This window comes from Balaenoptera physalus, assembly GCF_965194825.1.
Source record: "Balaenoptera physalus genome assembly, chromosome: 20".
Taxonomy (NCBI): Eukaryota; Metazoa; Chordata; class Mammalia; order Artiodactyla; family Balaenopteridae; genus Balaenoptera; species Balaenoptera physalus.
The window spans coordinates 60,642,474-60,667,235 of record NC_138901.1 but is presented as its reverse complement, the minus strand read 5'-3'; the positions used below and the strand labels follow the sequence as shown (position 1 = coordinate 60,667,235).

General features: G+C 53.0%; 1 protein-coding gene across 4 annotated transcripts in view; it reads right to left on the bottom strand.

Moving 5' to 3' along the window:
• ARHGAP44 (Rho GTPase activating protein 44) overlaps window positions 1-24,762 on the bottom strand; it is a 490,736-nt gene that overhangs the window by 42,058 nt on the left and 423,916 nt on the right. For 2 of the 4 annotated variants that reach the window (XM_082441382.1, XM_082441384.1), the window contains 8 exons: window positions 22,114-22,194; window positions 19,232-19,345; window positions 18,533-18,624; window positions 16,374-16,554; window positions 9,843-9,860; window positions 8,931-9,152; window positions 7,298-7,443; window positions 3,573-3,953 (listed from right to left, as the gene is read on the bottom strand). In XM_082441382.1, the coding sequence (XP_082297508.1) occupies window positions 3,573-3,953; window positions 7,298-7,443; window positions 8,931-9,152; window positions 9,843-9,860; window positions 16,374-16,554; window positions 18,533-18,624; window positions 19,232-19,345; window positions 22,114-22,194 (1,235 nt within the window). Of the gene's footprint in view, window positions 1-1,763; window positions 1,813-3,572; window positions 3,954-7,297; window positions 7,444-8,930; window positions 9,153-9,842; window positions 9,861-16,373; window positions 16,555-18,532; window positions 18,625-19,231; window positions 19,346-22,113; window positions 22,195-24,762 lie in introns of all 4 variants that reach the window. The other 2 variants (XM_082441385.1, XM_082441383.1) reach the window with 2 other exon arrangements.

The following is a 24,762-nucleotide window of genomic DNA, read 5'->3' as shown; positions in this document are numbered from 1 at the left end:
CCCCTCAGGACCCCAGAAGTAAGGGAAGCAAACTGCTCCCTGACTGTGGGCACCCCGCCACCCGGCACTAGGGAAACCACTCACCTCCAGTTACACCCCTACCGGGGGCACTGAAGGGTCACTTCCTGGGAGACGCTCAGAAGGAAGGTCCCTGAGGCAACAGGCTCGGCGTCTGTCCAGACCTCAGCTGGCAGCTCAGTGCAGCCCAGGCCACGGGGCCGCGGGGCCTGGAGGGGCGGCTGCCCCCAGGCGGGCACCGGACAGCTGCTCCCTGACTCCGCGGGGGCCGCAGGGGGCTAAGGGGACCCTGGCATCCTTTGCTCAGGCCTGTTACTCCCTCTCGGGCCTGCTCAGCCTCTGGCTCCACACAGCCTCTCTGTCCCCAGGCAGCATGCTGTCCCCGGACAGAGGACATGCAGCTGGACGGGGAGCAGCCCTGGGCCAGACGGGGTGGGGCACCCCGTGTTTCTGTAAAGCAAACATTCCGCCCAAGGAGGACCACCGCAAGTGGACAGACAGACGTTCAGACACTGTCCTCAAAGACACACAAACATGGAAGCTCTGGGACAAAGGTCCTTCTCTCTCCACCCACCCCCGAAACGGTCCCCCTGCCTGACCGAGCAGAGCCTGGGGGTCTGCCGGTGCCTCACCACCGGCCTAGACTGTGAGGGGCAGCACAAGTCCTCGGGCTTGGATTTTGGATTCAAAGTTCCGTCCCTGTCGCCAGGGCAGGGGAGCGTAACCCCGGGCGGTTTCCTACCCTGCCTGGGCCTCAGCAGTCGCTGGGGGGATGGGATACAGGCGGGAAGGTGCCTGCAGGTGAAGGACGTGCAGCCCCGAGGCGAGCTGCCCAGCTGCCATCCTGGCCGCTCCCTTGGACAGTTGAGCCAGAAGGCGACTCAGGTAGACTAAGCTTGGGGCGGGGAGAAGGCCCACTGGCTGCCGGGAAAGGGAGGCCTGTCTCTGTGTCAGAGGCCCCAGAAGGGCCTGTCCCGGGGCCCGTGTGGGCGCCGGACGCCCTGGAGCTGTGTCTGTCAGGGGTCTGCTGCCCGCAGCTCAGCAGCTTCCCTGGGGGCATTGGGGGGTACCCTCCCCTGCTTTGCTCTGGCTGCCCCTTTCTGAGTGAGGCCAAGACACTTGCTTCCTCCGGCTTCCTTCCTGTTCTTGCCTTCGTTTTCCTTTTGAGCATCTACTTACAGGAGGAGGAGACCAGGCAGAAACTGGTACAAAGGCTCTCAGAGTATTTCACTGAGTTGGACAGAAAGGCCCTGGCTGGCTCTATACACTGGGGACACACTGAGCTCAGGATAAATTCTAGAACGAACACTACGGACACTCCAGGATTTGCCAACCGTCCTAGCCGGAGCTCAGACTCCAGGCCCCGCGCTGGGGGATGCGGCCATGGCAGCGGGCGGGTCCTCTCCCCGGGGCCCTTCCCTGAACCAGGGGTGCACATGCATCTCCCCAACACCGGGCACCTGTCTGTAGCAAGTCAGCCAGTGACACAAGGACACACGGGATGAGGGACAGGGCTGTCACCCTCTCAATCTAAAGCAAAATGGGCGGAGGGAGCAGCTGGGATTAGGTGACTCTGGCCAGAGAAGGGGTGGGAGGCCTGTTTCTCCCCCATCTCCTCCTCAGCAAAGAAAGGAGGCGGCCAGTGAGCCCCAAGGCCGCGGAGGCTGCCGTGCGGGTCGGGGCGCATGCAGAGCGCGGGGCCGCGGCCTGGCTGCGAGCGGAGGGGCGAGGCCGGGGCCGCTTACCCTGGAATCCCCCTCACGTGTCCACAACTGCGTCCCCCGCGTCACACAGCTGCGAGGACACAGCGACAGGATTCGGAGAAAGGAATAAATACGATGAGACGAATGGAACACGGACCACGCCCAGCATCACGGTCAGACGGACCACAATAAACCATCACCGACCACGGCGCTCAGACCCCCGCCCGCCCTGCGGGACGCCGGGCCGGGCTGCCGCCGCCGGAGGACATCGGGACAGGACAGACGAGGCACAAGATGACTGCTAAAGGGCAGCAGCTCTGAGCCGGGCAGGAGGGAAGGGGGCCGTCACACCTCCCCAGGCCCCTCCTCCCCCCAGGGCAGCGGCCTGGGCCCCTCCCATCCATCAAGGGCTCCTCTAGAGCCACCAGCGGGAAGTGGTGCTCACTGGTGAGAACTTTTCCTTAGCTTTTTATAAGCCTCCCGGTGGGTGGCGCAGCTGGACCTGCACCGCTCGTCACAGCAAAGATAAAGCAGCCGCGCTCGTCACAGCAAAGATAAAGCAGCCGCGTCACCGGCCGGCCGCTCCGCGCAGTGTGTACCTCTGCCCCACTGCGCATGCGCGCCGGGCCGGCCCCCACCTGCGCAGCGAGGCGCTAGGCCCGCAGGCTCACCTCCACCTGACGGAGGGGAAACGGCGCGCCTGGAGAGGGACGCGGCGGTCACAGCGCGACCCGTTACAAGTCCCAGCGCACCCGGGGCCCAGGGCCAGACTGCTCTCTCAAGTGTGTGTGTGTGTGTGTGTGTGTGTGTGTATGTGTGCGTATGTGGTGTGTATGTGGTGTATGTGGTGTATGTGGTGTGTGTGTGTATATGGTGTATGTAGGGTGTGTATGTGGTGTGTGTGTGGTGTGTGTGGTGTGTGTGTGTATATGGTGTATGTGGGGGGTGTGTGTGGTGTGTGTGTGGTATGCATGTGTGTGTGGTGTGTGTATGTGGGGTGTGTGTGTATGTGGTGTGTATGTGATGTGTGTATGTGGTGTGTGTGTATATGGTGTATGTGGGGTGTGTGTGTGGTGTGCATGTGTGTGTGTGGTGTATGTGGTGTGTGTGTGCACGTGTGGTGTGTATGTGGTGTGTGTGTGTGTATGTGGTGTGTATGTGATGTGTGTATGTGGTGTGTGTGTATATGGTGTATGTGGGGTGTGTGTGTGGTGTGCATGTGTGTGTGTGGTGTATGTGGTGTGTGTGCGTGTGGTGTGTATGTGGTGTATGTGGTGTGTGTGTATGTGGTGTGTGTATGTGGTGTATGTGGTGTGTATGTGGTGTGTGTGTGTGTGTGTGTTATGCTTACACACTTTCCTGGAGGAAAATAGCTCGTCTTTGACTTTAAATTTAAAGCAAAACTAAATTCCGTCCTCGTGGGCTTCTCCGACCAGGGGTCCCCATCTTTTCTGAAACTGACCCCTTTCTAAATACGTGTTGCTAGAAAAGCAGCTTTCTAACAAGGCTTCTTTAGCGCAGAGGGAACACACAGCCTCTGCTCTGCCGGCGCAGTCCAGCCCCTCCCGCAGCGGCCCCTCCAAGGCCGCAGGGCGCTCAGCCCCCAGATGGAGAGCGGGATCAGCGCCCCGGGCTGGCGGGTGTCCAGCTGGGAGAAATCCCGCAGGGAGCCCCTCCCCGCAGGACACCTGGCCACCAGGGCTCTCCACGGGCTCACGGGGGCTTCTAAGGAGACCAGCCCGGATGCCACGCGCCTGGCGCAGCAGGGTCCCTCCCCCGCACAGTCCCCAGAGGTCGCTCTGCGCGGCCGCCGCACTAAGCTCACGGAGACGCTGCACGCACGGCGGTTACCTGTGGACATGCTCTCCCCGGGGGACACGCCGTCCAGCGCGGGGTGCTCAGCGGGCTGCGGGCTGGAGGCTGCGAGGCCGACGGCGGGCGGCTCCGGCGGCGGCAGGGTGGGCCTCTGCCGGGGCTTCGGGGTGGGCCGCGACTTGCTGAGAGCACCCACGAAGCCGGAGGGCGAGGCCAGCGGGGGCGCCGCGGCCGCCGGGGAGAGCTGGCCCGAGGCCAGGGAGTACCCCGGGGGGCAGCTCAGTCCGTAGGGTGACGGGGTGCTGGGGGGCGTGGGGGACAGGCTGAGCGGGGACGGCTGGCCGGCGGGCGGCTCAGGCAGGGGCCCCGGCTGGCCAAAGGGGACCTTGGGCGGAATGGGTGCCAGCTTCTTGGAAACTGAAAGAGGAAGCAGAGGACACGGGGTTCAGTGACACCCATCATCCCTGTGGCTGCCAGCAAGCCCCCCCTCGCCCCCCACCCCCAGCTCCTGCCACGCTGAGAGCAGCCAACACCGTTTCTTAAAATTCACCTAGAACTGCGTATCTGCCCATCTGTTCGCGAATTTCTCCTCCTCTCCTCTAGATTCTGCTATGATCAGCACACACCCCCCCAGCCAAACGGGGGAACACATTTCCCATACCCAGGCCGTGGCTGAGTTCCCAGGGTCCTCGCATCACTTCAAAGTGGTGCACCTATCAGGGGGGCTCCGAGGAGGGAGGAGTCTGGGATGCAGCGTCCAGGACGGGACGACTAGAGATCGGCTTGCGGCAGTGGACCCTGGAGAGAGCAACCGTCCTCGGGGCAGGAAGCTCTGACTTTTGGCTGAACCTGCCCAATGGCTCCGGGATCCCGTAACAGTGACCTATGACCAAGTCCTCTGGCCACAGAGGCCCAGAGCCTCCATCACGCTGCCTGTCTTTCCCTGTGCTTCCCCTCGGTCCTGTGGACTTGCCTCAGAGGTGTTTTCCCTTCAAGAACCCTGGGTGTAGACGTGTACGAACCTGCACTGTTTGTTCTAAGTGCACCACTGCCCCAACCCCTCTGCACTGCCTTCATTCCCCTCTTTTTATTTACTTAGTCATGCTAAAGGATGACAAACACGTTATGCCTTTAAATGGAAAGGAACTGGCAAGGACGACAAATTCTAATATTTAGAAGATCCCTTGGTGGACAAATGTCCCTTGGTGGACAAATGATCCCTTCATTCCCCTCTTTTTATTTACTTAGTCATGCTAAAGGATGACAAACACATTATGCCTTTAAATGGAAAGGAACTGGCAAGGATGACAAATTCTAATATTTAGAAGATCCTTTGGTGGACAAATGTCTCGAGAAAGCGATCACTAATCTATCAGATTGAGGGCTGGCTGTGGGTAGCACTTACTCTCGAGGAAACTGTCTTTTTAAGCCCTCAAGGAGGCATCGTTCTTCCCCCTACTCCCCAGCGCCCCCGACGGAACAGAATCTATTCCAACGATGCCGCGTGCACCTCCCTGGCTCCTTGGTGCGCGGTGTGGACAAGTAAGGGTCCCACTCTCCTGAGTCCCATCAACTTGAGTTCAAATTCCTATCCCGTCTCACCTGCTGCAAGCTGGGGGATTTAATTTAAACCTCTTGTATGGGGCTTCCCTGGTGGCGCAGTTGTTGAGAATCTGTTTGCCAATGCAGGGGACACAGGCTCGAGCCCTGGTCCGGGAGGATCCCACATGCCGTGGGGCAACTCAGCCCACGCGCCACAACTACTAAGCCTGTGCTCTAGAGCCTGCAAGCCACAACTACTGAGTCCGTGTGCCACAACTACTGAAGCCTGCGCGCCTAGAGCCTGTGCTCTGCAACAAGAGAAGCCACCGCAGTGAGAAGCCCACGCACTGCAACGAAGAGTAGCCCCCGCTCGCTGCAACTAGAGAAAAGCCCGTGCGCAGCAACGAAGACCCAACACAGCCTAAATAAATAAATAAATAAATAAATAAAATAAACCTCTTACGTGCACTTGAAAGAATCACATTTTCTCCACAGTACTGTAATAATTACATGGGATCATGTATGTCAAGCACCACACAGTCATGACTTAAAACCACTTTTCAGCCCTACTGGCTGATGCAGGCATTATGTGCTTCTCATCCAGTGGAGACTCTAGGTGTCAGTGCTTGAACACGTCTTCCCCCGAGGGAGCCGGAAGACGGAGGATGCAGTGACATCGCCGTGATGTCTGTGGCGACATTTACCACCCCAGGTAGGGACAGGCCTAGGTCATGATGTAAGGCTGTAGGCACATCGTCAAAAGACTGAGGGGGTACAAAACAAAACTCAGTGTGCCATTTGTGGGCAATGGTGTGCCTTTCAAATGATGGTGCTGAGCTGCTGAATGTCACCTGGGAAACCCCTGCCTGGGTCCAATGGGCTGTGAAGAACGAGAGGGCCAATGTCCCACTGGCTGTGGGAAGCCGCGTGGCCCGGAACAGGAGCCCCGACCCCACTGGACAGAAGAACAGCTTAGCCATCACCCTGCCCTGCGCAGCTGGGGGAGGGTTAAAAGCCGTGTAAACTAAGACAGCCAGAGAATTCTATCAGGACCGCAAGGGAAACGTGTTATTGCTGGATAAAGCCCTGGCATGCTCAAATCCCTCCACTGCCACTTTGGCCAACCTCCTGTGTTGCAAGGTGCCCTCACATGACCCTCGGTGCCCTAAGCTCACCACAGGTGGTCCAGCGGCAACACCCTTGTACTGCGGTTCCACGTTCACCTGTCTGCAGAGGCCACGTCTGCTGCTCTGTTAGAGCCTCGGGGCTCTCTACACATAGCAGAGGCTCAACAAACATTTGTAGGGCGTATAAGGGATGAATGGGGATGAGCAGGATGGAAGGGCTGGGTGAGGGCAGGCTCGGATGATGGGCTCACACAGCAGCCCGCAGCCAGGATGGCTGGGAGGGGCCCTGTGTGAGGATAAGGAGAACCAGCCCGGTCCCACGTCCCGGAGCTAAAGGCACACCTAGAAGCCGGACAGGCCTGCACTGAGAACAAATTAGACAGTGTGCTATTTTAAGCACCTTACAGACTTCGTGATGACAGAAGGTGAAAAAAAAGGTGGTTCTGATTAATACACGTTCCATGCAGCCCCCATTTATGAAATATCACCATGGAACATGTCTCAGCTTTGGGGAATCATTTCAGGGAGAATAACGGAGTCTTCTGCAGTGGGTTTCAGTGGCAGAAATCTGGGGTGGGCAGCTCATGGGCCAGTGGACAGATGCTCAGGCCTCCACTAAAGAAATATCAAAGGGCAGGCCTCCTGCAGGACAGTCTCAATTCCACCTCTGTGTCCCCTTCTACAAATAACCCAGGGGTAGGCAGCTGGGCTGGACCCCAGCTGGGGCAGGGGGCTCCTGGGGAAGACTCCACACTGCATTTTAAATGGTGGTGGGAAGCCTGGCAGAGTCGATGAAGACACGTGTCATCCTGGGCGATGATTCTGCACAAAGGTCCTGGTGGACGGGAAGCGGTGCCCCGTGTCTGCCCCCGCCACACCCCCGAGCCCACTGTTCAAATGAATAAAGCGAGGAATAACGATGCAACGATCCCTCTTGGGGTTGGCTAACTTCCCAAAGCTCTCACGCGCAGTAATTTTTCATGAAACCGGTTTCTAAATCTCCGTGCGAATGGAGGGAAATGTTTCCAGGCGGTGTGACAGCTCTCTGGCTCAAGCCCCCCAAGCCCCACGAGCCCGGCGGCGGTGACATACCTTTCCGGAGGGTGTGAGGACTCTGGTCTGCGGGCAGCTGGCTGGGGCTGACGCCCGGCTGCATCCCTGCACTGGGCGTCCCCTGGCTGGAACCTGGACTTCCTTTCTGCCCAGATCCTGGAGAAAGCTCCTTGCTTTTAGAAGTGCTGAAACACAAGCACACAGGACAAAAGAGAGCCCCTGAACTCAGGTAACTTCAACATCAGCACTGTGAACTGAATACGTGTTCCTCTAGGCAGGTATGGTCCTCTCAGCCCTTCCGAAAGCCTTCAAAGATGCCCACGGAGGTGACCGTCCTCTCTTGGGGCTCTGAGGGCCTGGGTTCCACCCTCATCCCCGTGTGGCACCCGTGGCCAGCTCCCTCTCCTGGCCTCTGCCCTCTCTCCAGCAGGAGACCATCCCAGCAAATCTCCTATTTGTCCATTTCCTCTGCCGGCCATCAGCCGCTGCTTCCTGCTGAACTCCCTCTCCCCTCCCACATCCCTCAAAAGAAACTGAAGCCCATGAGTCCACGGCCAGAGCTGGCAACCCCTCGTCCTCTCCAGTGGAGCCATCAGCAACCACGCCATCCAGGGTCACTACCTTCCCCACCAACTCTGACTGTCACTTCTCCATTTCTCAGGGAAAATACCTTCTACTCATTAAAAAAAAAAAAGAACCCTGCAATCCCTTCACTTAGGGGTGTGTGTGTGTGTGTGTGTGTGTGCGCTCACACGCGTACATGCAAAGACTGGGTTGAGAGGTTCGGCTTCCCAGAGTCTCCAAAATGTTTCCAGCGGTGGCCATGGAGGAATACCGCACACCCTAACAGAAAGCACAGTGCCTCTGAGTGAAGGAGCGTTCCTGCTTCTCTGAACTGCTGCTTTAGGACAGACAGAAACAAACGGCAAAGCAGTCTCCTTGGGCAATCCCCACTCCTAGAATCTCCTCTGACCACGTCCCTTTCAAGGAAGGGCCAGGGATGGCCTCCTTCCCCTGCACCCCTGGGTATGAACGACCACACGCCGTGACGTGTGCCTTGACGGCTCAGATTGCATTTTTCGTCTTTGGAGCGACAAGGGCTGCCCTGCACAAAAGTTCACGGAACTAGCGCTGGAATGAGCGTGCTCCCCGTCTTTTTTCTTCCTCTGCAAGAACGAGATGCAGTCACACCACAGGCTGCAAAGGTCACCAGGCCCAGCATGACCACGGCACCTCCATTCTTTACCTGATTTGCACCCATTTTAGCAGTAAAATGGTCCCTATGTGTCTAAAGGTGGAGGAGAGGAAGGGAGAAACACTGAAATTCTAAATTTCACAACAGGGAAAAGCTGTAACAGCGTAGGAGGGGGACACAGTGCCTGGGACTCAGCTTCCTCGCCTGGCCGTAGCAAGCTGCCACCTGACACGTACGTGTGCCCGGGATGCTGGTCTGGGAAAGCCTGGGCTCCATCTGATGATCCCGGGGTCTGTGAATGACTTACCTGCTGCAGAAGCCAAACCAGGATGCTTAGAAAAGGAGGGGAAATGACCAATTCCAAGAGGCTTTGCGTGGATGCAGCAAACCCAGACCACCCCCTCCCAGTGTGCACCGCAGGCCAGACTGACCCAGGCCGGGGGGTTGGTGGGGGGAGGACGGCAGCGCCCTGCTTACCTGATCCGCTCAGCCCCGGGCTGGAGGCCGAGGCCGGATGGAGAGAGCGCGGGCACCGCGGGGCCGTCGGGGGCCTGCTCCGGGAGGGGCGACGGCAAGGGCGGGGCGAGCTCCGCGGATGGGGCGGGGGGCTGCATGGTGGGCGGGGCGCAGGACGCCTTCCGGCCGGCCGAAGAGCCTCTTCGAGCCACCCACGACGTGTCCATGACCCTCACGCCCATGCTGGCCGGGGACAGAGACACCCAGGCTTAGCCGCGCGCGCCGGGCGCCGGGGTTCCCTCCCCCACCAAGCGCCCCGCAGCGCAGCCCGAGCATCTGCTGGACCAGGGAAGCGAGGCAGCCGCCAGCCGTGCTCCACGGACAGAGGTGCTTGAGCGTCACGGCAGCTCCGGGCGGGGCTCCCACCAGCGGCCCGGGCACCGCGGGCCTTAGGACCACCGCCCGCCCAACAAGCGCCCCAGAATCCAAGCTTCCCTCAGAGCAGAGCGCGGCCTCACTGGGGGGCACCCACTCCTCCCAAGTGGGAGGTGGAGGCGGGCGGGACAGCGAGGGAGGGGCAGCACCAGACTACACCAGGGCACCGGCCAGTAGGGGACATCTAAACATCCATCTTTCTTCTTTTTGTCACTTGGGGGTGGAGAGCACGGGACCGACTCAGGATTCCCGCGCCAGCCCCAGGGTGCTGGCTGAGCTACAACCTCTGCAGGGTCTACACAGCAGGGAAGGCTGATCATGCCTCTGGTCAGTCCCCACCCTGACTCCACTTTAACGAGGGGAAGACAGTCAGCTTTGAGTACATCGGCCAAAGCAACCAGCCGCACACATTCACCCCCTTGCAGAGCTCCCTACGGCATAGCTCGCTTAGTGGTCAGAGACTGAGCGTGGCCTCGTAGCTACCCAAGGATACCGTACCTTTGGATTTTCCTAAGGCTGCAGGGACAGAAACATACAGATATTAGTGTCGAAAAAACTGCGCCCTCCTTGGGACACACAGCTTGTCTCTGTCAAGGTCTGTCTTGTCTCTTGTGTCTGTCAAGGCTAAGCCTGGGGCTTTTACTGTGCCATGAAACTGTTTCAGTTTAGCTGGTCTCTCTAGTTAAAGTGACTTTTCTGTTTGTACGGGTGAAAATCATCCTACCAAGCTTGCAGGGGAATAAAGAGAGAAGCCGAAGAGCTGACACTGGTCAGGAATAAGGGAGCAAAAAGATCCGTGGAAGCAGCAGTCCGCTCTCTTCTCAGTTAATGGTTTAGAAGGCGGCTAATCCCTTCCTCTGGCCTAGGAGGTAACTGGTTCCAGGGTACGCAGTCGAGGCCTCCACTGACTAAGGCCAGAGCCAATCCTTCCAGTGTGAAGGGAGACACGGACATCCACGCAGGGAGGACCCAGCACCGGCCTCCCCTGCGTATGTGCGCAGAGGGCCGTACTCACACCCACGCTGGTCAGAAGCAAAGAGCTATTACACCACGACATTCTAGCCACCTCACAGAGGGGCAGCAAGATTCAAAGAAAAGGTCCACGTTTGGGGATCGGTTGTCGCAGGTGGGATGTGGGTCCTTTAAGGAAACGTGCGGGGACGGACCCTCAGTGAGGCGCACAGAGGAGAACGATGCTACAGCCGTGCACGTAGGGGATGGACGGCTTCTGACACGCCTTCCCCTGGGGGCGGGGACCCAGAGACCCCTTCCTGTCAAGTGTCACTGTTAATAGTTCTCATCTCCAAGGCATCTTGGGGGCGGTCAGTCTCTCTCCAGGACCCACCTTGCAAGGCATCTTGCCTCTGAGGACCCTCCACCAATAAACAAGCACCTTCTATACGAGATCCAATCACCCCTGGAGGCCACTCAAAACTCTGGGACAGGGTCCAACTGCGTCCCCCGGTATTTAAAGTGGGCTGCAGGGGAGTATCAAACTATGCCCCTTGGGCTTCCAAGTTTATCAGGCTGAAAAAGAGCAAAAAGCTTAATATTCCACTTGCGGAAGCAAACTGATACCACTTAGTTGCAACGTTGGCGAGGAGGGTGGGATTTTTCCCGTGGTGATCAACAGAAGCCCTAGGGGATGGAGGTCTCACACTGTGCTCTCTTACCCTATTCTCTCTCACTTAGAAAGACCTTCCCCATCTGGGATGAGAGGCGTGGGCTTTGGGATCAGGGCTGGTGGGGGACACCTTCTATTTCCAAACACACCTTCCAGCACTGTTGACCCCAGACACCAGGCTCCCTGGTGATCTCCTGGTTTACCCAGGGGAGGGCACGGTCGGGGGGAGGACCAACGAGACCCGCTAAATATCATCGGCAAAGCATCAGCAACCAAGAGTCGAGAGGTGAAATGCACACCCCTGCTTTTATAAAGAGACAGCTGTGCCGACTGTAATCACCACTCTCCCAGCTGAAGTGACTTTCATATGGGAAGCGGCGTCCTCTGTGTCCAGGAAACACACGTCAAAGGTTCACTGACATTTTCAAAAGGCAATAAAAATCTTTTTTTTTTTCAAGTCTTTGTATAGACATACACTTTTATTTCACTTGGGTAAATATCTAGGGATAGAATGGTTGGATCACGTGTGGTGGGTAAATGTTTAACTTTTGCAGAAACTGCCAAACTGTTTTCCAAAGTGGTTGTTCTATTTTACACTCCCGCCAGTATTCTATGAGCGTTCTAGTTCCTTCATACAAAAGGCAATAAAAATCTTTACAGAGTGAATCAATCACAGTGACAACAGCAATACTCTCAGAGGCCTCAAAGCATATTACCTTCAGAAGCAAATAAAGATTTGCTTGGAAGATTGGTAGATTTAAGTGTCCGAACGTCTAGCTAGAACTCCACCCAAAGACAAAAATTACAAAATTGCTTGGCACGCTGCTGAGAAGGGGGAGCTATTCAGAGGAGGAAGAATACAACCAGAGGTTATGTAAGCAGGTCACAAGTCTCCGCTCATTGTTTTATCACATAAAGTAGCAACAGTCGCCAGAATCAAACAACTGCGTCTTATTTAAAAATAACTGGGACTTCCCTGGTGGCGCAGCGGTTAAGAATCTGCCTGCCAATGCAGGGGACACGGGTTCGAGCCCTGGTCTGGGAAGATCCCACATGCCGCAGAGCAACTAAGCCTGTGCGCCACAACTAGTGAGCCCACGAGCCACAACTACTGAGCCCATGTGCCACAACTACTGAAGCCCGCACACCTAGAGCCCGTGCTCCGCAACAAGAGAAGCCACCGCAGAGAGAAGCCCGCGCCCCGCAACGAAGAGTAGCCCCCGCTTGCCGCAATTAGAGAAAGCCCGCACACAGCAACAAAGACCCAACGCAGCCTAAATAAATAAATAAATAATAAAATAAAATAAAAATGACCAAGTTCAATCAATCAGAAACAACCAACTCCCTTAGAAGTCACTGCACAGATACCCACATCTCGTATGGATGTCAAAGATTTCCCATGGCCACTGCTTCCGGTGAAAACGAGAGGAACTTGGTTTTTGGATCCCTTTATGGCTGAATCAAGGGAGAGGCGAGAAACCAGAGGCCAGGAAGAACCTCCGAGAAGCAAAGGGTTTGGAAATCAATAAGCAGAAGGCAGGGGCACATGGCAGAGTCCAGGAGGGGACCTGGGCAGAGCCTCCCTTCTGGACTCCCTGGGTCTTCTAAGGAGGGAGCAAGGTGATGGGAGGCGAGGGCCTACAGCATCTGGGGAGCTGACCCTGAGACACGTGGCTCCCGTTCCTCCTTTGGGGTAAGGTGACAAGGGGCAGGGAATTCAGGCTTCTCATACCTGCTCACCCTCAGGATTAATGCAGGGCAGGGCAGGGCAGCTGGCAAATCCTCACCTTGGCAAGGCAGCCCCGCTGAAGTCTACTTTACCCTGTTGCACTCCTCCCAGTCTACAGGAACCTCATATTTGCAGGGAACTTACCCTAAGCTACACTTTGTATTTTCCATGAGAGACTGTATCATGGAACAGGTCTCCTTGATTCAGGAAATGGAGTGGCATTCCTGTTTTAAAGTCTGTAACCTGGCAGGCCACACAGGGAAAAGATAAGATCTAGGACCTTAAAAATTAGGAGACAAAGGCCTGCCCCAGAAGAAAAAAAATCTGAAAGTTGGCGATTCCAGCATAAGAACAGGTATCTACAGAGAGAACACATGTATTACTGAGAACAGAAGTTTGCTGTGGACCACTCCAGGTAATGAGCCGTCAGGGGTTAGTGGTTGTTTTTTGTTTTTCTTTTGGCCCCTGTAGGGTAGACATCTGTCATGCTGTTTTTATTTTATTCATTTTTGGCTGTGCTGTGCAGCACGCAGGATCTTAGTTCCCTGACCAGGGACTGAACGCGTGCCCCCTGCAGTGGAAGTGCAGAGTCCTAACCACTGGACTGCCAGGGAAGTCCCCTGTCATGCTGTTTTTGAATCTTGGTCAGGAACAGTCCTAAGCAGAGATGTCAGCCAACGTATGGCTTTGAGGAATTCAAGTCTACAGAGATCGGAAAGGTTTAGATTTTTGTTCTAGAGATCAGTTACACTTGGGAAAGACCCACCAAGAGAAAGGAGGAAAGAAAACCTGGTATCTCCCCAAAAACCCACAGAAGCTTTGGGAGTTCCTGCACCATTTAAGGTGAACTTGGAGGTCAGGCAGCAGTGGCAGGATGGGTGCCAAGGTGAATGATGAATAAGAAGGATCCTAAAAATCCTGGCTTAGCCTTGTCTGCAGTCCCCCAGGAAGGCCAAAATCTGGTATTTCCAGCTCCTCTAGGGATAATTCCTCTCCTAAATGCATAACAACAAGGTTTCTTCACCTCCCCAGTACAAATAAAACCTGGAGTCACCTGGCAACATTTCACAGACCTGGTCTCAGCATCCACAGATGTGTAAATCCTGGAAATGTGGAAGCAGAGGCAGGGCCTGGGCCAAGAATGCACCTCCCAAAGGCCCAGTTGACCAATCCAACCCCAAAATATGAGTCAAAGTTTTCCCTGGTACCCAGAACTCTCTAGGTAAGCTTGTTTTACCCCAGGTTCAGGCTCTCTCTGAAGTAAAATTCCCGCACCCCCCATCCACGACGTAACCCCTTTCAGGGTGGCTGTCTTTTGGAGGTTCTCCATCCTTCCACTAGGTCTGCAGAGGACCTCAATATCCACAACTGAAAAAAACAAGTCCCTTGGAACACGAGTCCTGTCTCATGACAACAGGCTTTATGATCTAATAAATTTGGGAAATGATGCCACAGCCCCTTGTGAAGATGCATGGCACGTCACAGCGTGTAAAAGACCCTAAGAAGTCATACACTCAAGAAAGGGGTTTCGACGTGTTGAATCCTGTGTTTCAGGGACACATGAGACCCCAGATTTCCCTCTCCTTGCCTCCTGCCCCAACATAACCAAGCATCAGTGGAACTAGTGTTCCATAGAGCACTGTTCAGATCGCTTCCGAACTTCTCAATTACATGTGCTTATTCCAAATTACAGAACGTCCAGGCTAAGGTCCGGGGGCAGGGCCGCTGGTGGGGCAAGACCCCTGCAGAACAGTTTCCAGCACAGGCTGAGGATGACTCACGCACTAAACTGAGCTCTGAGGAAGGCCGCCAGCCCTGGTGTAAATATCCTCGTGGATTCGGGGGCTGCTGTCAGCTGGCCCTGGTGGAGGCCCCCTCAGGATCAGAACGCAAGTGAACTGGCTACAGGCACATCAGGTTTCAGGAGTGGAAAGCGCAGCTGCACCGAGCTGCACGGGGGCAGAACATTGGTATCCTTTTTTTTTTTTTTAAAGCTTGTTCTGATTATCTTTAGTTGCATAACAAACCGCCCTCGAAATTTAGTAGCTTATTAATCCGGGCCACAAATCCACAATTTTGGGACAGTTTGGCAGGGACAGCTTGACTAGTCTACACAGAACTAGCTGAGGTGGTTTGACTTGTGTAGTTCTAGCCTCTGTAGACCCCTAAAAACCCTCTGGTGGTAAGGCCCCAGCAGCATCTGTAAAGCTGCCTGCAGCCCCTGGGGTCCCAGTGGGATGGCAGTCTGTCCACAGAAATCCCAATGACCTTGGCTTTTTATACTCAGAAGACCATACTGTAGGGGCCAGTGGATGTTGAACGCCCTGAGATTCCACAGTGATAACTTTCTCATAGAGGTCACCTGGATGGCTTTTCAGAGGGGACTGGGAATCAGACGAGGTCTGGCAGGGTGGAGCCCGCCTCTGATGCAGAAACACTTGGGACCAAAGGACCAGAACTGCCCCTCCAGGGCGTCCCCCCGGTGAGAGACACTTAAAACTGAGTTTTAAAAGCAAATTCCAACGCTTTTGCTAGCTCTCTCCCCCATGAGGCAAAGATCAGATTCTAAGTATGCTTTTTTTTTTTTTTATAGATTGGCAAAATCTCCCCCTACTCCCTTTAACTTCTAAGAATTTCCAGCTTTTCTTTCCCCACCAGACAGAATACAATGAACAACAGCGCAGAGCAGAGAAAGGCCCCACACCCGCCTCTCACGGGAAGGGTCTCTGCTGGGGAAGGGAACGAGCAGGGACACTGGTCCTTGTGAACACTCCCCATCATCCCAGGACACAGGTGTGGGTCTCCAAGGTCGACTCCCACTCAGAAGAGAAGAGGGGTGGAAAGTAAGACTCAAGTACCTCCACAGTTCTGGGTTTTTCAACCTTTCCTCTGTAGGACACGTTAGCCGATGACTCAAGCCCACGTATGTGGGTGCCAGGGCTGAGCTGACACCTCCCATGAATCAGCTGTGCTCGTTAGGAAACCTGTTTACGCCCATTTGACTTCTTATGGGAATCACATCATGCAATTACATATTATGTGAACTGATTTAATATGAGTGCAAGAGGGTCATTCCTATGCGCATTTATGAGTCTCATAACAACTGCATCAAAGTAGGTGTAGGTGTCGATCATAAAAGACGGGAAAACAACTCTTAGAAACTTACAAGGATTTTACACTCAGACTGCTTCAAGGTTTAGGTTTTCAATCTGTTTCGAAGAGACGGAAACTGGGAATGTTAAACTCCACACTGCAGGTGCTACTGATGCAAGAATGTTGCTGAGGGGTGCAGACGGGCAGAACCATCATCAGAATAAAACCGCTGAAGATTTGAGAACTGATGCACATTTGTAAATTTTGAGTCAAAGTAAAGTGTTCAGTATCTTTTTTTTTCAGTTTCCCCTTTTGACCCATTTTTTTTTTCTTTTGATGAGAACTAATCAATACTGATCACAACCATCAGCTCGGAAGGCTGCACTTACTTCCGGCCTGAAGGGTGGGAAGCAAGCCTCGCACCCCGAATAGCACAGATGGAAGCATCAAGAATGAACTGACATGCTAACAGACACAACCCACTTAAACTGCTGCTGGTAAGTGCAGCCTTCCTGCCATCCCATCTGAATCAATCCCTCCATCCCACAACCCCCAACACTGAGAAAGGGATGCTAGTTCATACCCATCCTTTTTGTAAAACTCCAGCATCATGTTATCCGTGGCAACGCTGAGGGGCCGGCGGGCCTGCTCGGGCTGGCGCCGGTCGGCAGGGTCCATGTCTGGGGAGGGCATTGAGCTGTAGTTGGCATTGTGGTTCACGTGCACCGGACTCCCGTAATTGCCCGTGATGTTGAACTCTATCTCTGCGGGGAAGACAGAATGGGTGCACATGGTCTGTGGGTCGGCCACACCCTTCCTGGGCAGGAGGGAGATAGCAGAGATGGCCACTTCTTTATGTGTCACCCCTGAAAATCTTGTCCCATGGTTCAGTGTTAGATCATCTATTGATATTAATTCATCTTAATATAATTCATCCTATTACCAGGTGAACACATGTGCTCACCTAGCGTGTAATACGATGGGCATTTAATAAAGCATTTTTCATTTGTGATTCACAAAACAAATTTAGCCAAATAGGAACAGATGGGTACTTTTTTTTTGAAAAAGGCAAAATAATCTATCTCAAACCTTGTCTTTAAAAGTGAAATGTCAGAGCGTTCTAAATCATATCAGGAAAAAGAGCAATGCCCACTCTCAACACTGTTATCTGACACTACTGAAGAAGTGCTAGCCAATGGAATTAGTCAAGAAAAGAAAATAACAGGCAATATTATTATCTGTAGATGATGATGATGTCTTTCTGGAAAACCAAAGAGAAAAAGAAATTTTAAAGGATTAGAAATAGAAAGAGATCTCACTAAGACTGTGGGCTATCAAATGGAGTCTAGTCTCATCCTTTCCTGGTCACAGCCTATTTATGTGCAATGATAATGAATGAGCACAGAACTTACAGAATTATGCCTTTAACTCCTACCTCCTATATTTCTTTATCCTGATTTCCTATCCTCACCCGACTGTGTCATCAATTGAACTCTTATTTCAGAGCTGTCATGGTCAAAACACATGAAGCCAAAAGACAAACTTCTTTAATGTTAGATCAGCACTAAGTGATTACTTCTGATGAACAGAGCAGAGAATTATTAATATTATATCCCCACATGAGTTAACAATTTGTTGTTGCACAGCCGAAAGCATACCCTTAATATTTACTAAACATAAGGTACAGTACTTTTTTAAAAAGCAAACACTGAATTTAATGTAACAACTGCTGTCTGTCTCTTCAAAGCTGTCACCACTGCGAGTCATTCCCTTATCCAATGGTGCTTCCACGCTAAGAACATTTATGAAACTCCATCTTAGGGAGCTGTCTTGAGAGCTTCATTTTGAACGAGGTACAAAAAAGAATCTTGTTGCCTCTGAGCCCCATCTTTACATGCCAAGGGCAACTCCAAGGACACAGCCTAGCGCAATGAATGGATGGCGCCCAGGTGATCCCTAAGCCCGGAATAAAAGTTCATGTTCATCTCCAAGCCACTCTCTCACTTTGTCCCAGCTTACCCTTCCCCCTCCCCGTGTCCTCAAGTCCATTCTCTAGTACCACCAAATGTAAAATAGATAGCTAGTGGGAAGCAGCCGCATAGCACAGGGAGATCAGCTCGGTGCTTTGTGACCACCTAGAGGGGTGGGAGAGGGAGGGTGGGAGAGAGGGAGACGTAAGAGGGAGGGGATATGGGGATATATGTATATGTATAACTGATTCACTTTGTTATAAAGCAGAAACTAACACACCGTTGTAAAGCAATTATACTCCAATAAAGATGTTAAAAAAAAAAATATGGAAAGGAGGCATGACTATTGCCAAAAAAAAAAAAAAAAAAGTTCATGTTCACCTCAAATCCAGGTTCATCCTCTGTATCTACAGAGCATAACATCTCTTTTTTTTTCTGCTTCAGCATTTCATGATTGACAGATTTAAAGAAACTATGGTGTAGATGTTAGACCAATAAAATCTGAGGGTATGGTTAGCACAGCACCTTCAGGCCAGAATGTCCCTTGACCAGGGATGAGAGTAAGAAGCTGCCATGACTTGACCCCATTCCTGAGCGGTGTGTGTGTGTGTGCGTGTGTGCACGTGTGCTTGTGTGTAGGAGGATTAAAAACAAACCAAATATACACACACCTGTGGCCAGTGGTACTCAAAGGTTTCAGAGGTTCGGAACTCATAGCGACACTCCCATTTTCCACAGAAGCCCACTCCCACACCCGGATGCTGCCACGTACCCCCGGGGAAGAACCAGTCTGCGTGCTGGATGATGGGCTCGATGATCCCGACGATCTGCAGCGAGACCGTGGTCATCATTTCCGTGATGTTCCTGTGAGCACAGGACAGAGCGGGGCAGGGCGGGGTGAGCGGCCAAGGCAGGGAAGGGGCCCCGGACCAGAAGTCTGAGAGCAAGCATCCTCTCAGGAAGGACACTTCACCTTTCTGAACCTCTCTCCCCGTCTACAGAATGGAGATACCCCAGGAGTCCTCCCTACAGGAGACGAGCAAGTAACATACTCAAAATCGCCAAGTATGGGGCACCTTTCGGTGTGAGGTATGATTCTCATAACTGCCAGATTCTTCCTTTTCCCAGCTCTGTTCTCCCTTTTGAGACAGCCCTCTGTCCCTCACATGCTGGGGTGTGTGCTGTTCACAGGGGGCCAGGGAGGCCTGGAAGAGCTTGCCGTGCCTAGTGCTGACTCAGATGAGCTCAGAGAAGACCCTGACTGCAGGCCCAGCTCTGAGACTACCAATGGGAAAGATCTGAAGAATGCTGGGTCTCCTCATGAGTCTAAAGAAGGAGCAGGCCAAGACAGACATATGACCTGACACATACATGAGGCTGGTGGTTATCCAGGGCCCTGGCCATCCCGCCCAGGCCCCAGCAGCCCCCTGCCCCCAACGTGACCCACACACCCCTTCCTCCCTGGACTCACCCTTCCGCTTGTGGCCACAGCAAGTTGGGTCCTAATACAATTGCCATGTTACTGGGAGTCATCTTGTTGACATCTTGATATTCTGAGAGTTTGGATAAAAACTTGATCAAGTATCTGAAAGGAAGTGAGAAGGGCCAGGTTTAACAAGGGCTCAAAACCAGCCGTGGTCCCCCAGCACCGGGTGGAAACTTCTCTTACTGATAACAAGAGTCATACATCCTACAATATAATCAAGACGTGTCACGCGTCAGGACATGAGAACGCTCCAAAAACAGACGGACTCAGCTGTCACTCGGCTAGCTGTCAACATTTGCTTCGATTAACCCAGGCCAGAAAAATTCTCCATCTTTCCTTTTGACCCACTACACAATGACTGAAAGTCCTTCCTTCTTTTCAAACCTCTGTCACCTGCCATCCTCCCTGTGTGCAGAGGTGAGAAGCAGTGTGTAGGTGTCACTGGTGGGGACATTTACATGCTAGGGGTGGCGCCCCCTGGGGTTAGCCTCAGTGGGGCTCTGAGAGCCAATGAAGAAAAAGTTAAACCTAGACTTAGCACGTGGCCCAGCAATTCCACTCCTAGATAAATATGTCCACACGCAAATGTGGACACAAATGTTCCCAGCAGCATTATTCACCACAGCCAAAAAGGGGAGACCACCCACATGTCCATTAAAGGATGAACAGATGAATCAAATGCAGTCCATCCAGACAACAGAATACTATTCAGCCCTAATAAGGAATGAAGTACTGACACATGCTACCACACGGATGGACCTCAGAAGCATGATGCCAAGGGAAAGAAGCCAGACACGGAGACCCCATGTTGAATGGTTCCATCTCTATGAAATGCCCAGCGCAGGCAGACGGACACAGGACGTAGATGAGTGTCTGCCAAGGACTGGCTGGGCAGAAACGGGGAATGACTGCTACTGGGCAGAGTTTCTCTTTGGGGTGATGAAAATGTTCTAAAATTAGACAGTGGGGATAGCTTCACAGCTCTACAGATTTACAGAAAGCCACTCGATTGTACACTTTAAAAGGGTACAATGGTATATGAATTGTATTTCAATAAAGCTATTATTTAAAAAAAAAAAATCAGTAAGTGAGCTGTGCACAAATGAAGCACAAAAAGAGCTCTCACAAACCACACCAAACCTGCCAGGCTCCACGGAGGCCCCGGACTCTCAGTTACACAGGTGGCGGGTCCAGTCCCGTTCTGCCTGGACGACAGTGAAGTGGCTCCTTCAGGAACTGCTGGCTTTCCTTCTGCCCATGGAGCAGAAAGACCACAGAGGCCCCTAAAGCTGCCACTGGGCCACCTCTACCCACAGCGTCTCCTGCAGCATCTCCTGCCACTGGGCCACCTCTACCCACAGCGTCTCCTGCCACTGGGCCACCTCTACCCACAGCGTCTCCTGCAGCGTCTCCTGCCACTGGGCCACCTCTACCCACAGCATCTCCTGCAGCATCTCCTGCCACTGGGCCACCTCTACCCACAGCGTCTCCCTCCAAGAGGCCACACATGCCTGGACCAGGACGTGGGACCTGAGCTGAGTCAATCCACGGGCTGGCCAGTGGCCTAGCAGCACCTGAAGAGTCATACCGATCTGATTCTTGCTCTTGGGATTTTTTTTTCAATTTTGTATATATAAATTCACCAATTTAAGCATTTTAAGTGTATAATTCAGTAGCGTTAAATACTTTCACACTGTGATGCAACCATCACCACTGTCCATCTCCAGAATTTTTCATCACCCCAAAGTAAAACTCTGCACCCATTAAATGACAGACCACCTGCTGCCCCACCCCCTCAAAGCCCCTGGCAACCACCATTCTACTTTCTGTCTCTATGAACTGACTACTCTACGTACCTCTTATGAGTAGGACTGTTCAGTATTTGTCCTTTTGTGTTTGGCTTCCCTCAGTTAGCGTAAAGCCTTCAAGGTTCATCCATGCTGTAGCAAGAATTAGAATGTCCTTCCTTTTGAAGGCTGAATATTGCATTGTATGTGTACTTTGTTTATGCATTTATCCATCACTGGACATTTGGGCTGTTCCCACCTCTTGGCTATTGTGAATCACGCTGCCATAAACACAGGTGTACAAAATCAAGCCCCTACTTTCAAAATCTTTTGGGAATACATCCAGAGGTGGAATTGCTGGGTCGTACAGTAATTCTATGTTTAAGTCATGAAAAGTCGCTCCTGGGATTTTTAACAGGAAAACAGAAATAATCAGGCAGATGGCAGCAGGAGCTGAAGCTGAAAATCTGCATCTAAGGAAGTACCCAGGAGAGGGGGAGGACCAGGGGCAATGCTGGCACAGACGAAGTGATGAGGAAGCAGAAGGTGGGAAGGGGCAGAAGCCCGGGAGGGAAAAGATCTGCAGGAGCAGCAGGAAGTGAAATCCTGGTGGTAGCAAGAAAAGTAAGAGACAGACTCATGGAAAATCGCTGGTGAAAGGTGGAAACCACAGAATATTCTCCCAGCCTCTTCTTCCTGCAGCCTAGCTCCAGGACACACCTGCCAAGTCCAGCTTCTCTGCAGTGTCCACGGGCACCTATCTTTACGATAAACCCCCGATATCTGGAAACAGCCTGCATTCATCTTTGCTCCTTGCAAATCAAAGAACTTAACTGCATTAGCCAACAGCTGGTCAGGTAGCCTGCAAAGTCTCACAGCCCCTTTTAGTCTGTTTCCTCATGTGCAAAACGGTAATTCACAGCCTCCCAGGGCTGCTTGAGGTTGAAAAGAGACCCTGCATGTTAACCATGCTTTGGACACCATATAACACCATGCCTGCCAGTGACCATGCCTGTTGGCCCGGAAACGCGTGTCTGAGGCTTAAATAAGCTTGACCCAGTGTCTCCAGGGTCCACTCACCGGATGTTGTTGTAATTGGCCTTGGGCAATTTTTCACAAGCATTCCACAGAGCCTGGAGCCTCTTGTCCTGCTCCTGGATGCTGGGAAATTAACAGGAAAAGCCACTGGTTGAGCACGAATCGATGAAGTCCCACCAGGATTCATATTCACCAGCCACAGAAATATTTGAGAAAAAGAAACTAGTCGTTGTTAATGATCATATCAGTAAACTATTATCATTCAAATGTTTGGTTCTTATTATTTCCCCCTCCAAGGTCTCTTTCTGTCTTGCCTGGGCTATTTGAACAAAACTTCCCCTACACAGGTCACATGGCCCAGGTGAATGGGTGCTGGGGCAGCAGGTGAGGGAGGAGGGCAGAGGCCAGACACCTGCTCTGGAGTGGGCGGGGCCGTGGTGTCATCAGGAGGGCGAGTCTGTCACAGCAACAGGACACCAAAAACAGGTCAACCCCACTTCCACACCACAGTGGCAGCTGACTGGCCAGTTCCACAGGTATTAGTTAATGCACATTAAGTGTCTTGTCATCTGGCACATAATAGATGCTCAATAAACACCTTCTGAACAAGTAAATTACATGAACTCATGCAGACGTAAGGACATCTGACCCTTGAAGACATAACTCAGAGATGGATAATTTCCATGACCAAAGGATTCTCTACTCTACAAAAAGATTTGCTCTAAGGGTTTCTTTATTGATAAACCCTGTAAGGATTAAAAGAAATTACTTATAAGACTATATTTTTCTATTTACTTTTCATGAAAACCTACCTCAAGGCTGACACGGTTAGGAAGGCCTTATGTTCAAAGAACCTTTTCTCGAGAAAAACTAAAAAGCAAACGCCAACAGGGAGGCCCAGCTCTGACCCCTTGACCCGGGGCCCAAGGCAGGGCAGTGGCCATCGCTGGGTCCCCAGAAGTCCTCCCTCCCATCCTAACCCAGGCAAGAAAAACTCCATTTTCCATTCCTCAACCCTTGAAAGGGCAGATACTGCCAAGACCTTCCCTTCAGTAAAAATCAACACCCACGTACTGAGGGTCTCCCGTGTGTCGGGCAGTGTCCCAAGGGCTGGGAAGCAGGATGCAATCAGAGGAGACCGTTGCCTCCCCCGCCTGCCCCACCAGCCCAGCTCACAATCTAACCAGCTACACAAACACAGCCTCGAACCCGCAGATCACTTCTCCGCAGAGAAGGAACACCGGGGATGGGACAGATCCTGACTGCCAGCTGCCTGACATCCGGGTGCCAGGAAGGTGGGCCCGAAGAGTCAGAAGGAGCCCACCAGGCAAAGGTTTCGGGGGAACAGTCGCATGGGAGGGGATGGCCAGCACGAAGAGGGAGAAGTCCTGGGAGTGACGGGAGCCTCGGGCCTTCCTGCCGCCTCTGGGCTGCTCGGCGGGGTTCCTGCATGGAAACACTCAGCACACGTGACCAGCGAAGTCCCAGGCCACCTTGCCTGGCAGATCCCTCACTAGCGCTCCCGCTGCTTCCTGCCAGCCCCCACCCCGACTCCTGGATGGCCCAGCGCGTGGCAGAGCGTCCCTGAAGGCCGAGCCCCCGTTAGGGTGAGTGTGGCTCTTTGGTGAGATTCAGCTTCACCAAAGGTCAATGGTTATCAACCCAGTAGCCTTGGGAGCTTTGAAACAAAGAGAATTAAACCAGAATCTCTGAAAAGGAGGGTCAGGCATTGAACCTAGGCATCTTTTAAAGCTTCACAGGAAACTGATGCACACAGAGGGTTGAAGTCGGCTGTCCTGGGCAAAATTACCCTCGTTAGAGACTGTGGCCCTGATGGCTGCCACCACCATGACCAGAAGCTTCATGCACAACACGCATCTCCTCCAGGGGCAGAAAGAAGCCTTTGCTTTCCCTTGGTTCAAAGACCTGAGCTCTCTGAGGCATCCGCTCACCCCTATTTCCCAATGGAGCCCAGCTTTGTAAATCATCGGGAACGGTCCCTCTCTGACCCCGAAGCACCGGGCTGCCCTCTCCTCCTCCAGCTTGGTGTCATCAAGACCACCCATACATTCAGTAAATAAAAGGGGCAGTGTCCATCAAGACATGTCCTCACTCATCGTCATCCCCAGGACCCCCGTGTCATTCTAGAGAGGCGTGGAGTGCCGTTAAGCACGTGGGTTCCGGAGCCAGACTCCTTGGAGTCAAATCCTCATCCTGTCATTTATTAGATGGCAAGTAACCTGCCACGAACACCTGCTCTGTGACTCGACCTCCTCCTCTATAAAATAGGGAAAACAGCACAACCCCCTTCATAGGGTTGTTGTGAAGATCAGATGAGTTAAAAACATATAATGAGCTTAGAACGATGACAAGCCTCTAATAAACACTCAACAAATGGCATCACCTGTGATTATTAGTATCATCGTGGGCTCTCAAACTCACTTTCCACCACGAGATGCAGGAATACCAGGAAGTCAGCCAGCCTTTTAAAATGCATCATCTCTATTCTACCTTGGATAAAAAACCAGAGGTGTGCACGGTAACTGGAGCGAGCTTTTTCTAACTCTGCACACGCCAGCCTGGCTTCACCTCCAGGTCAGCTGGGTTCTCTTGCAGCCCCAGTTCTTACAGAAGCTCATACCCACTCCAGCATCCTTTTGGAGCAGCTCAGCTGCCTGCTTTTCACTACTA